The 14,699-nt window shown below is 44.2% G+C and overlaps 1 protein-coding gene across 1 annotated transcript in view; it reads right to left on the bottom strand.

Moving 5' to 3' along the window:
• LOC120998124 (CD109 antigen-like) overlaps window positions 1-14,184 on the bottom strand; it is a 125,522-nt gene extending 111,338 nt beyond the window's left edge. The window contains exons 1-2 of the mRNA XM_040428652.1: window positions 14,038-14,184; window positions 11,078-11,238 (exon numbers count right to left, since the gene is read on the bottom strand). Coding sequence (XP_040284586.1) covers window positions 11,078-11,238; window positions 14,038-14,111 — 235 coding nt within the window. The 5' untranslated portion in view covers window positions 14,112-14,184. The remainder of the gene's footprint in view (window positions 1-11,077; window positions 11,239-14,037) is intronic.
• Between the last annotated feature and the right edge of the window lie 515 nt (window positions 14,185-14,699).

Raw genomic sequence — 14,699 nt, 5'->3', positions numbered from 1 at the left:
ATATTCTTCTGAAATACTTTGTTCTTTACATAGTTGAATGTGCTGACAACAAAATCACACAAAAATAAAAAAAATGGAAATCAAATTTTTCAACCCATGGAGGTCTGGATTTGGAGTCACACTCAAAATTAAAGTGGAAAAACACACTACAGGCTGATCCAACTTTAATGTAATGTCCTTAAAACAAGTCAAAATGAGGCTCAGTAGTGTGTGTGGCCTCCACGTGCCTGTATGACCTCCCTACAACGCCTGTGCATGCTCCTGATGAGGTGGCGGACGGTCTCCTGAGGGATCTCCTCCCAGACCTGGACTAAAGCATCTGCCAACTCCTGGACAGTCTGTGGTGGATAGAGCGAGACATGATGTCCCAGATGTGCTCAATTGGATTCAGGTCTGGAGAACGGGCGGGCCAGTCCATAGCATCAATGCCTTCGTCTTGCAGGAACTGCTGACACACTCTAGCCACATGAGGTCTAGCATTGTCTTGCATTAGGAGGAACCCAGGGCCAACCGCACTAGCATATGGTCTCACAAGGGGTCTGAGGATCTCATCTCGGTACCTAATGGCAGTCAGGCTACCTCTGGCGAGCACATGGAGGGCTGTGCGGCCCTCCAAAGAAATGCCACCCCACAACATTACTGACCCAATGCCAAACCGATCATGCTGGAGGATGTTGCAGGCAGCAGAACGTTCTCCACGGCGTCTCCAGACTCTGTCACGTCTGTCACATGTGCTCAGTGTGAACCTGCTTTCATCTGTGAAGAGCACAGGGCGCCAGTGTGAATTTGCCAATCTTGGTGTTCTCTGGCAAATGCCAAACGTCCTGCACGGTGTTGGGCTGTAAGCACAACCCCCACCTGTGGACGTCGGGCCCTCATATCACCCTCATGGAGTCTGTTTCTGACCGTTTGAGCAGACACATGCACATTTGTGGCCTGCTGGAGGTCATTTTGCAGGTCTTTGGCAGTGCTCCTCCTGTTCCTCCTTGCACAAAGGCGGAGGTAGCGGTCCTGCTGCTGGGTTGTTGCCCTCCTATGGCCTCCTCCACGTCTCCTGATGTACTGGCCTGTCTCCTGGTAGTGCCTCCATGCTCTGGACACTACGCTGACAGACACAGCAAACCTTCTTGCCACAGCTCGCATTGATGTGCCATCCTGGATAGGCTGCACTACCTGAGCCACTTGTGTGGGTTGTAGACTCTGTCTCATGCTACCACTAGAGTGAAAGCACTGCCAGCATTCAAAAGTGACCAAAACATCAGCCAGGAAGCATAGGAACTGAGAAGTGGTCTGTGGTCACCACCTGCAGAACCACTCCTTTATTGGGGGTGTCTTGCTAATTGCCTATAATTTCCACCTGTTGTCTATCCCATTTGCACAACAGCATGTGAAATTGATTGTCACTCAGTGTTGCTTCCTAGGTGGACAGTTTGATTTCACAGAAGTGTGATTGACTTGGAGTTACATTGTGTTGTTTAAGTGTTCCCTTAATTTTTTTGAGCAGTGTATATACTAACACTACGGGGGCATTATCCTTCAGGGGCACTACAGGAGGCATTATACGCTAGCTTTACAGGAAGGCATTACACTACAGGAAGCACTATGGGGGGCATTGTAATATAGGCCAGACTACTACAGGGGCCATTATAATAGTAAAGCACTCCAGGGGAGGCATTATAATACAGGTCAGGGCACTGCAGGGGGGCACATCATACATACTGGCACTACGGGAGCAATATAATACAGTAGGTCATAATAACTACAGGGTGCACTGAATGAGGGCTTTATAAATACTGGGGCTACTACTAAGGCATTATAAATACTGGGGCCACTACAGTATGTATTATAGCTACTAGGGACACTATGGGAGCTTTATTACTACTGTGGCCTCTATAGTGGTGCCTTATAGATTGGCCTCATCACTATTGGGGACTGTAAAGGGGTGCCGCATATAGTGCAGTATAGTGTTTGTAGACATTGAGGAGCACAGGGGGCACAGTATTGGGAGTAGCAGCAGGATAACAAAGTTGAGGCACCAGAATGATGTGTGTGTACCTGCAAAGACAAACCAGGACTGAAAAATGCAATCATGACGGTTTGAGAAAAATTTGATTTATGAGAAGATGAGAAAAGAGAACATGTACATCAGAGAAGACATTACTGCATGTAATTGGTATTTAGTTCTGTATTCCCCTGTATGTGTGATAGCGCTGTATGTAATGTTTATCTACATATGTTTTTAACAGTAGGGCTGTGGGGAGGGGTTGGTTTGAGAATCTGGCACTGGGGAGAGGGCACTATTTAAATTTTTAGCAGAAAGGCTAGAATCAGCCCTGGTCCCAGGGATTTTCCTCTTGTTACAAGGTCACATTATGCTTCCTCCAATGTTTTCAACAATTGAGTGTGATAGTTTATTTGAAAGCTGAGGCTAGATGGGAAGCCCCATCTATACTGGGGGTTAGCCTTTTGCAGAGTTCTATTAATAGAGTGAAAGGATCAACTCTGCTCCAGGGTAGCAGAGGAAAGGTAAGAGTAGGGATGCACCGGGTATCAAAGTCTCAATACTTTTCGAAACCTTTTTACAACCATACAGCAGGCTGTTCCAGCAGAGGAACAGTTTGACGAAGTTCATCGTATCGGTCATAGCCAGAAAGGGCCGGAGCACTGATAGGCCCTATTGACTATAATGAAACGCGGCAGAGATCCGGCCTGTTTCCAGCATTAATGCCAGAATTTGTCCAGACAAAAAACTGTGCTTTCATTGGTTTTGTCCAGCCAAACACTGGCACTAATGCCGGAAACAGGCCAGATCCCTGCTGGGTCCCATTATAGTCAATAGGCTCCGGCGGGGAAACAGGTCGGATTCTCGCACTTTTTAATAAGTCTCTCTCCTTTCCATCTCTTGCAGTGAGGAGAGAGAGTACGTTATATGAGTTCTTCACTCTTTTCATTCTAGCAATCAGAGGGGATCTTAGCACTCCGACCACCATCTCTCAAAATCTTTGTTGCTATAACACAAAAAAGTTTCCCCAACGTACAATGCACATTAGGTTCAGTGGCAACTGTATAAATTCTTGTGCACTGAACTCTTTGTAGCAGTGGCTGCAGGCAGCCAGTTTTATCATGTACTAAAGCAAAGCATGTAATTAGAGCTGGATGAGGGAAATTTATTCCAGCTGTCTAGAATAAATACATTGAGCAATATGGTGTTCAGAAAGAGCAGCATATTTTTGAAGCATGTGTTACACCTTTTCCTACAAAAAAAAGAGTATAAGGAGGATGAGGCAGAGGAAAAAATGTTTCCCTCTAATTTATAAAAAAATTGTTGAAATACTAAGTGGGCATACTAAGTTTTGCTATGGAGCCCTATGAGATCTGTATATGCCCCTTTCCTATATTTTTTTTCTCCCACCCCCACAGTATCATAGAAACATAGAAACATAGAATGTGTCGGCAGATAAGAACCATTTGGCCCATCTAGTCTGCCCAATATATCGGCCCCATAGAAATGTGTGCTCCCATTCACTTCTATGGGGAGAGCACTTGGTGGTTGCCGGACCCGGGGAAACCCGGGGTCCTCCAGCCACCACTTTCCCTGCTCCATTCTCGATATATGTGCATGTGCCAGCAGTGGGACCAGCGCCTATCAGACAATACGGACAAATCCTAGAGCTATGCCCCCATTGTCTCAGATGAGAATACCCCTTTAAGTTGCAAACTCTGTGCCAAATCGTGCAGATTTTGTTGTGGATTTTGGAGAGGGAGTGCTGTGGATATTCAGCAGATTTCACCCTCTGTACTGCAAAATGTGAAATCTGCAGCATAAATTGACATACTACAGATTTAAAATCCATACCATAAGCCAAGATGTGTGCTTGGACACTCTCTCTGCAGCATGTGGATGACACTTTTTAAAATCTTGTGTGCTATGCTGTGACCGTAAATTTAGGGCTTATGAAGTTTACATGGGATATCTGGAAACATTGTAAACAACACTTTCCACTAGTTACTATACTCTCAGCTGTGAATTTTATTTTATTCACCCCATCCATCTCTGACAGTCTCCTTCCAGGTATGACACAAAAAAAACTGACAGCTGAAAGGATTTTCACATGTCAACTGTAATAGTCCCCTTTACCCCTTCTCCCTCATATGGCAATGGTTTCACCTCACTGAGTTAAATAACTTTATTTCCTCCAATATATCACTTTATGATACAGATTCCAGCAGAGTGTACATTCCAAGAGTGTTTGAAAGGATATGTCGTAAGAGGACCTCCACTAAAGGCTATATTTCAGACACAGTATTTATTCCATTTTTAAAACTTCAACGTAAGGCAAATGTACTGGTTACATGGAAAACCAGTATAAAATGTTGATGTTTTGATATCACACCACAGCCCTTCTCCACAGAATCAATAATTATCTTCTTTCCACCATAGAAATCACTGGGCCCCAGGTTTGGACTGGCCCACATGGGCACAGGTGAATCCCCCAGTGGGCCCCTGAGCAAAGTGAGCCCCTAGTACCCCATCCCCTGCATAAGTGGCACATGACACAGTACATTGACTGCACTACATATAAATAGGCTGCATAGAGGATCTCAACCAACCTATATTCATATAAAAACTGGGAAGAATATTTGTCAGACTACCTAGTTTATTATTATACAGGTAGATGCTTCAGGAGGCTGAGATGACTTGTAGGTACAGGGGCAGGCAGGGGTGTAACTAGAATTTGTGTATGGACCCCCCCCCTCCCCATCCCCCCCGTCGCGCTTCGCAACTCCCTCCTCCTGTGTAAACCCCACTCCTTTGGCTTTGGCTAGTCACGATCTAGACCAGACCAGGCTGCCACGCCATCTTTTTCCTATATATTATATATATATGTATATATATATATACACACACACTGTCTGTCATGTAGTGTCATTGTATAATACTGTTGTGGGGTCCCTGTCAAAGTCTTAACCCTCCTCCCATGCAACCCCCACACTCCTGTGACTAGTGCTACCGAAGTGTTCCGTTCCGCATCTCTGAATTTGTGAACCAATTGAAGTGAATGGGTCCGCATCCATGATGCGGAATGCACATGGAAGTTCAGTGCCCGTGTATTGTGGATCCGCAAATGCGGTCCGCAATATGGCAACTGGCAGCACACGTTTGTGTGAATGAGCCCTAAGCAGTAGTAGATGGCAGAACAGCAAGTAGGGTGGCGCAGACAGGGGCCAGGGGGGCGCAGACAAGGGCCGGGGGGTGCGCAGACAAGCGCCTGGGGGGGGCAGACAAGGGCCAGGGAGAGGGCACAGATAAGGGCCAGGGACGGTGCACAGGGTCAGGAGCGCAAACAAGGTCCAAGGGGGGCACATATAAGGGCCAGGGCCCAGGGGTGCAGACAGAGGCTGGGGGGGCACAGGCCAGAGCCAGGGGGGCACAGATAAGGGCCAGGGGCACAGACAAGGGCCATTGACGGGACACAGATAAGGGCCAAGGCCCAGGGGCGCAGACAGGGGCCAGGAAGGCGCAGACAGTGGCCTGGGGGCCACAGGCCAGGGTGGGCACAGACAAAGGCCACAGGGGCACACGTAATGGTCAGCCACTGATCTCCTGAAAGAGCCAACCAGGGAGGCACAGTCACAGGGACCAGGCAGGGCTGAGCAGCTGCGCTGACAAGGGGAACTTCGGCAAGGGGGGCACACAGGCAGTGGGCAGAGGGGCCACAGGCCAGGGCGGGCACAGAAAAAGGAAGCCCACAGGGCCCAGGGCACACATAATGGTCAGCCTCAGTCACTGCTCTACTGAAAGAGCCAACCAGGGAGCCTAGGGAGGCATAGTCACAGGGGCTAGGCAGGGCAACTTGGGCAAGGGGGGCACAAAGGCAGCGGGCAGTGGGCACAGGGCACACATGGGCAAGTGGGGCAGACAGGCAGCGGGCACACATACCTGAAAAGCCCAGTGAGTCAGTCACTGATGTGCGCTCTGCGCTGCTGTGTATTGCTCCTTTTGCCTGCTGAGCTGAGCTTTTCTCTCGCCCTCCTGCTGCTTCCTCTGGTCAGGAGTCAGGACTGACGGTGGGCGTGCCAGACTGTGCTGTGCTTAATAGTGATGAGCGGCAGGTGCCATATTCGATTTCGACTAAATTCGCGAATATTCGATAGAATATTCGTTTTATATTCGTCAAAATCGAATATTCGTCATTATTCTTGTTATCGCGATTAATATGCGATTTAAATAATCGTGTATTGCGATTTTAACTTAAAGGCTACTCTCCTATTGAATAAGCAATGCGATTAATTCATGTTATAATAATCGAATTTCGATTTTAACTTAGCACTGCTATATTCCATATTCGTTAATTCTAGCCTAATATGGAATATAGCAGTGCTAAGTTAAAATCGAAATTCGATTATTATAACTTGAATTAATCGAATTGCGATTTCAACTTGGACCTGGTTTACTATGGTTGGCTTGGTAGAATTAGCGAATATGACGAATGTATTCGTCATATTCCACAAAACGAAGATAACGAAGTATTCTGCATCTTCGTTTTAGCTACCTATTCATCAACTTCGCTAATTCTAGCAATCATATAGGAAAGTTTACTATAGAGACAGCTAAGTTTAATTCGCTATGTGATTATATTACTTTGCTTTTTTTTATAAATAGAATAATTATAATAATTATCAGGTATTATAATTATTCTATTTTTTTTTTTTTTTAAAGCAGTCATATAATCGCATAGCGAATTAAACTTAGCTGTCTCTATAGTAAACTTTCCTATATGATTGCTAGAATTAGCGAAGTTGATGAATAGGTAGCTAAAACGAAGATGCAGAATACTTCGTTATCTTCGTTTTGTGGAATATGACGAATACATTCGTTATATTCGTTTTGTGGAATATGACAAATACATTCGTCATATTCGCTAATTCTACCAAGCCAACCATAGTAAACCAGGTCCAAGTTGAAATCGCAATTCGATTAATTCAAGTTATAATAATCGAATTTCGATTTTAACTTAGCACTGCTATATTCCATATTAGGCTAGAATTAAATATAGCAGTGCTAAGTTAAAATCGAAATTCGATTATTATAACTTGAAATAATCGAATTGCGATTTCATGAGCACGGAAGTCGGCAGAAGCGGCAACGGGCACTGACTGGAGCAGCCAGGAAGCCAGGAATCCAAAGGACAGGTAAGAACAACTTTAGGGAAGTGGGAAAGAAAAAAATATAACAATTAAAAAAAAAAAAAAAAAAAAAGAATATTCGAAATATCGAATTTATATCACTATATTCGAAATATTCGCGAATTAGCGGAGTGGCGATATTTGCAAAAAAAATTCGATATTCGAATATTCGCGCTCAACACTAGTGCTTAACTAGAACAGAGCGGCTTCCGGCTTGAATCCTGTCACAGGATGTCTCTCTCTCAGACTCTCACTCAGCTCAGTAAGTTAAGATGCAAAAGGAAGGGGGGGGTTGGATGATGATGGACATGTCACAGGTCCTGTGAAGGGGCATTGCCTGAAACACTAACCTAAAGGCAGCTAAGTTGAGTTGACTGACATGCTGCCGGGCCCCTTGTCAGCCCGGGCCCCGAAGCAGCTGCTTCCCCTGCTTCCCCGGTATTTACGCCACTGGGGGCAGGCCAGTCACTATCCTCTTTTCCCAGAGATATACCTTCTCAAATTCGCAGCAGCGACCCCCATAATTAATCATCTTCTAGCATTTTGCCTCTGTCTACCGCTATGTAAGCAGACATTTGCATGTATCTGTACAGTGGGCCCTCAAAATGACATGGCTGGGCCCTATAGCAAAAATCTAACTTTGGCCCCCATGCCCCATTCATAGCCTCTCACACTACCTGTTCCTGGCCAATATACAGTCAGGTCCATAAATATTGGGACATCGACACAATTCTAACATTTATTTTGGAGTCTGACCTAGAGTTTGCATTAATTCTGGGTATTTATTCATGGGTCTAAATTCCGAAGTCTGGTGTGAGGTATGTACAGTGGCGGATCCAGGGGGGGCAACGGGGCAATTGCCCCCTCCCCGAGCTGGCTGCGGAGGCGGCGGGGCACAGGGAGATGAGCGCTTCCATTGTGGAAGTGCTCATCTCCATAGTCATCTGTATCGCCGTCCTCAGGACAGCGATACAGATGGCTGTGCTGAGGCAGGGGAGGGAGAGGCGTGTCCCTTTCCCTTCCTCAGGCACTAGGCTGGCAGCCTATCAGAGGCCGGCGCAGGCGGCGCGATGACGTCATTGCGCCGCCTGAGCCATACAGTGCGGGACACAGGCCGGAAGAGGCCTGCATTGCATCGCTGACATGGGGGTAAGTATGTTTTTTTTTTTTTATATATATATATATACAATACTTTTGCTGGCACATGGGGGGGTGTTATTACTGGCACATGGGGGGGCTGTTATTACTGGCACATGGGGGCTGTTATTACTGGCACATGGGGGGGGCTGTTATTACTGGCACATGGGGGGCTGTTATTACTGGCACATGGGGGGCTGTTATTACTGGCACATGGGGGGGCTGTTATTACTGGCACATGGGGGGCTGTTATTACTGGCACATGGAGGGGCTGTTATTACTGGCACATGGGGGGCTGTTATTACTGGCACATGAGGGGCTGTTATTGCTGGCACATGGGGGTCTGTTATTACTGGCACATTGGGGGGCTGTTATTACTGGCACATGGGGGGCTGTTATTACTGGCACATGGGGGGATGTTATTACTGGCACATGATTGGGGGGTTGCTCTTGTTACAGGCACATTATTGGGGGCACTATAGGGTCATCTACTGAGGCCACAAAGAAGAGGTATTTTAAATGGGGCGCTCTGTACAGTACAATTTTATACTGGGACACATTATGGTGGGTACTATGGGGAAGGGGGGAGAGGAGTACTATGGGGTCATCTACAGGGGGTACTAATATGGGGGACACTGAGGGCATCTACTGGAGCATTTTATACTGGTACATTATGGGGTGCACTAGGAGGAAGGAGGGTGTGGAGCACTATGGGGGCATTTACTGGGGGCACTATATAGTGTGTGGCAATGTGAACATTGAGGTGTGCAGTAAAGTCACGGGGAAGCAGGATAAAAGGGGTGTTGTGTGCACCGGGAGCGTGTCACCAAGGGGCCCGGCCTTGGTGAAGTAAAAGCCCTAGTTCAGGTGTCCACTAAAGTAGTTAAGGGACACCATATAGATAGTGTAGCTGGTTCAGCTATTTCAGGGCGGGCTTTTACTGGGAACAGGCAATGTGTTGGGTGGGTGCCTGTTCCCCATGCTCCAGTCCGGGACTTAGGGCATGCTCATGTCCAGGGATCCTATTTAATCCTGCTACTGGATCTTGGGTGGGTCTCACTCTGGAGTGTCTTGTGAAGCAGAGTCCTGGTGAGGCTCTGTGTGAGTGGTCTCAGCTGGGTGGGCTGAGGGGCCACGAGACTAGGCGATAGCCTGAACTTTGGGGGACGCGGTGACGCCAGTGAAACAAGGATCACGAGGCCAGAGTCGGGAGTACTACTGGGCCACAATCCCCCAAAAGGTATTGAAGTGTCACAGCCTGGAGGTTGCTGGACTGAATAGCTGAGGAAAGCCACATTTGTGTTCCATGTGTGAACAGGGCTCTCTAGGTGAGTCAGGGATACGCTTATGTGTTTAGTTAGAGCCTAGCCGGGCAAGGGTTTGTTATTTTGTGTGGATGTCACACGTGATAAGTTGAAGCTGCGACTTCTTAACCTGTGCTTTGCTAAAGTGTCTGAAATAAAGCAAGAGTTTGGACATTATAATCGTGTCTGCGAAGATATCTGTGAGTGTGACCCCCTGAAAAGAGACGATCCCTTACAAGAGGTATTTTATACTGGCACATTATGGGGGCACTATGGGGACATTAGCTCACCTGGGGGCATTACAAGGGGGTATTTTTTGCACTGTCACATTATAAGGAGAATTATTTCTACTGGGGGGGCATTATGGAGGGCTTTATTACTCCCTCATGGTATGACCCCCTAGTAACAGCACCAGCCTCTCTCTGCTCTGCTATCCCTCTGCCCCTTCTCCAAATTCTTATTATGAAATATTTCTCATTAGGATAAAACACATCAGCTCCGCCGAGCCCCCGGCCAAAGTGTTGAAGTGGTGTCAGAGATCCCCAAGGGCCAAGCCGAGTAATTGTAAGTTTTCATGTGAAATATGTTTGTTATATGTTTGTTTCCGTTGTGCTTCCGTTTCCGTTCCGTTTTTCCGTACCGTTTTTCCGTATGGCATATACAGTATACAGTAATTACATAGAAAAAAATTGGGCTGGCCATAAAATTTTCAATAGATGGTTCCGCAAAAACTGAACGGATACGGAAGACATACGGATGCATTTCCGTATGTGTTCCATTTTTTTGGCGGAACCATTGACTTGAATGGAGCCACGGAACGTGATTTGCGGGCAATAATAGGACATGTTCTATCTTTCAACGGAACGGAAAAACGGAAACGGAATGCATACGGAGTACATCCCGTTTTTTTTGCGAACCCATTGAAATGAATGGTACCGTATACGGAACGCAAAAAACGACCTGCAAAAAGGAAAAAAAAAACGGTAGTGTGAAAGAGGCCTTATAAGCACACCCAGCATGAACGTTTGAAAATATTCTGTATCGGAGTCAATTGCAAATAAATCCCCAATTTTAGCCAATGCACCATTAATATTAAGTACAATTCTCCTAGATAATGTTTAATTTTGACAGTTTTATAGTCCATGATATTACAACACTATTGGGGTCATTTATCAAACTGGGATAAAGTAGAACTGGTTTATTTGCCCATAGCAACCAATCAGATTCCATCTTTCATTTTTGACAGCTCCTTTGGAAAATGAAAGGTGGAATCTGATTGGTTGCTATGGACAACTAAGCCAGTTCTACTTTACACCAGTTTGATAAATGACTACATATTTTTTATTATCTAGAACCTGACATAAGTAATAATATGTGCATTTGAATGTTTTATCTTTTTTTTTCTTTTGCAAAAGTAAATTTTAAATAAAAATATATTTTGCACTCACCATTTTGGAAAACTTTGCTTGCACTTACTATAGGGTTGCCATTATGGAAAATCTCTGCAGTTACTGTAATTTCAGAGTACATTTCTCCAAACCAATGAACAGCCATGGAAGTATTAGCACCTTGGATTGTATTGGCAGGTATCGAAATGTAATATGATGGCCTGTAGAGGAAAGTACAGAATGTTAATGTCAGTTAACATTATATATTCATTAGAAGAGTTGACTTGACCCACCATAATTTTTGTGTGGGGAGCCATAAACTCACAGGGCAGGCAATTAATGTTTATTTGGCTGCAGGGGAAATCAAGTATTCCATGGCCTTTGTGATCACTGGGATGTTCATGTAATGCCTTGACGTGCCAGGACCTCCAGAGAGGTAGCCACTCCAGTAGTCATTCTTGGGTCTGGCAACTACAAGGTCATGTTCAATTTGGGATCACTCCTCTATTAACATCATTTGAAAATAAGTTGTCAAAAGAAGACAAACCTATTAATTTTAAAAACTGTGGTAAGCTAATTTTTTAACACTAAGGCCTCTTTCACACGGGCGTTGCGGGAAAATGTGCGGGTGCGTTACGGGAACACCCGCGATTTTTCCGCACGAGTGCAAAACATTGTAATGCATTTTGCACTCGCGTGAGAAAAATCGTGCGTGTTTGGTACCCAAACCCGAACTTCTTCACAGACGTTCGGGCTTGGGATCGGTGTTCTGTAGATAGTATTATTTTCCCTTATAACATGGTTATAAGGGAAAATAATAGCATTCTGAATACAGAATGCATAGTAAAACATCGCTGGAGGGGTTAAAAAAAAAATTAAAAAAATTTAACTCACCTTAGTCCACTTGGTAAAAGATCATGTGATGGATCATGTGATGACCGGAATGACGTCACCAAAGGTCCTGTTGCTGCACAGAGATCAGATGAAGACAGAAGGAGATGCCGGGCCGCGATCAAGTGGACTAAGGTGAGTTAAATTATTTTTATTTATTTTTTTAACCCCTCCAGCGATGTTTTACTATGCATTCTGTATTCAGAATGCTATTATTTTCCCTTATAACCATGTTATAAGGGAAAATAATAATGATCGGGTCTCCATCCCGATCGTCTCCTAGCAACCGTGCGTGAAAATCGCACCGCATCCGCACTTGCTTGCGGATGCTTGTGATTTTCACGCAACCCCATTCATTTCTATGGGGCCTGCGTTACGTGAAAAAAGCACAAAGAGGAGCATGCTGCGATTTTCACGCAACGCACAAGTGATGCGTGAAAATCACAGCTCATGTGAACAGCCCCATAGAAATGAATGGGTCGGTATTCAGTGCGGGTGCAATGCATTCACCTCCCGCATCGCATCCGTGTGGAATACTTGCTCGTGTGAAAGGGGCCTAACACCCTTTAAGACGAGCGAGTCCCACGCATCTGACTCGCAGCGCGAGTATGCAGCAGCTGCCGTCTTGAACTCCGAGCACTTATGAGGTCGCATAGCATTATATTAATTTATGATGCTATGTAACCCTTAAAGTTCTGGAATGTATTGGAAAACACTGACAGCATTATGTCCGTGTTATTCAATACATTCCAGAACTCTAAGGGTTACATAGCATCATAAATCAATATAATGCTATGCGACCCCTTCAGCGGTGGGAGAACGGGATGGGAGCTGTCTTATACTCACGCTGCGAGTCCGGAGTGTGGAATTTGTGCGTCTGAAAGGGGCCTTACTCTAACTTTTCAGGAAATACTGCCAGGAAAGTGGTCAAGTGATCACTCGTATCCAGAGAAAGGTACTCCACTTATATAAATGTCACACATTATTTATACACTGATTGAAGGCATCTATGATGGAGAGTAATAGATTTGTACAACTCCTGTATAGATAGAGTAACATCAGACTAACCACTGCCCAATCACCTGTTGATTATATACATCCAGACAGTTGTTATTCCTGCTCAGGTCACAGCTTTTATTCGACCGCACGGGATCAGTAGTCTGTGTGAGCTGCTGGATCTTAGCAGACCCAGATCAGCTCTGCAGTGAGTTTGTACAGCCCTGTAAACCTCCCTGGGGGCTATATTCTCCCTGTAACTGAGGCTAATATGTCAGCCCTAGTTACAGGAGAAATCAGCAATAATAAAAAAAAAATTAATGATAAATGTCCCCCAAAAGTCTTATTAGGGACATAAAGTGTAAAATAAAGTGTAATATAAAGTAATGAAAGAATTTAAATGAAAAAACAAATAATGCCACTACATGACACACTGCAGTTTCTAGCCTCACCCACAGCAACCATACCCCACACATCTCATATATCAAAACAGCTATTATGAGACATAATTAGGAAAAATATTTTTGTTATTGTGCTATTAACAAAAAAGATTAAAAAAAAGACTATTTCCTATCTTTTTTAATTTTTTTTTCCCTTTTATAAAAAATAAAAAATAAATAAAAAATAAAATGACATTAAAATAAAAGCTCGATGTATGACCGAAAAAAAGACTCTTTTAGATCATTACGTGATAACAGAATGGAAAAAAAAAGTTATGTCTTTCAAAGTTGCATGTACTAAAAAAAATGAAAAATGGCCAGGAAGGGGGGAATGATCCAGTCTTGAACTGGTTAAACCTGGGATTAACTGTTATTTCCAATGGGAACTACAAAGTAAATCTGGTAAATGAAGAATTAAAACAGAAATGAGACTGTAGATCATTTAGGTATTAAGTTGTAGAGTCTGTCTCTTCACTTCTCCCCTTAAAGAACATATTCATGATCTATGTACCTACAGAACATATCAAATGAGAATTACACTATATGTATGAAAAATTGAAGATTCCAACACCACTCTTACTATTGTACTATGACTTGATCAAGTCAGTTACATTTTAATCAAGTATTTTATCCGTGGACATACCATCCAGGTGTTATGCACACTTACCTGCCATTACAAGAATGCACACTTACCTGCCATTACAAGAGACCAGGCACAAGAAAAAGAAGACAGCATGCCTCAAAACAAGAGGCCACAATAGGCACATCCTGGCTTTTCCACTGAGATGACAAATGAATAGCTTGTAGATACTACAAAAGAATGAGCTTGACTTCAGAATTACAGCACTTTTCAAGCTTTTTATTGTAAAAACCCAGCCCTAGAGAATCTGACACTTATTACACACCTTCTAAACTAAGACACAGGGAAAATCCCTTGTATTGTGAATCACTATTGCCTAAGCTCTACCTGCAGCAAAATATTACCCAACCCTAAATATCTTTACATCTTCCTTTTTCGTGACCGTTGGTCTCTTGGATCCACAATAAAATGTCCCCTTTATGGACACAACCATAAAGTATTTTTTATTATTTTTTTTGCACAGATGGCGTTTACAGATAATACCAACAGGCCTTTTTTGCCTTTTTATAAAATATAATTTTTTCCTTTTAGGTTAGATACACGGCTGGACCTGAGAATAGGGTCCTCATTACGACACTTTGTGATATATGTCTGATATATATAATCTCTAATACCTATGATTATCACATCAGTTCATCCTGTGGGTGCTTATATTGCTGCTGTTACGGTTACAACATCCGTACATTTAGTTTCCTAATTGTGTGTTAATATTCGG

This window comes from Bufo bufo, chromosome 4, assembly GCF_905171765.1.
Source record: "Bufo bufo chromosome 4, aBufBuf1.1, whole genome shotgun sequence".
In the NCBI taxonomy this organism is placed as follows: Eukaryota; Metazoa; Chordata; class Amphibia; order Anura; family Bufonidae; genus Bufo; species Bufo bufo.
Note: the sequence above shows the minus strand (reverse complement) of the source record. Positions and strands in the feature narration are given on the sequence as shown.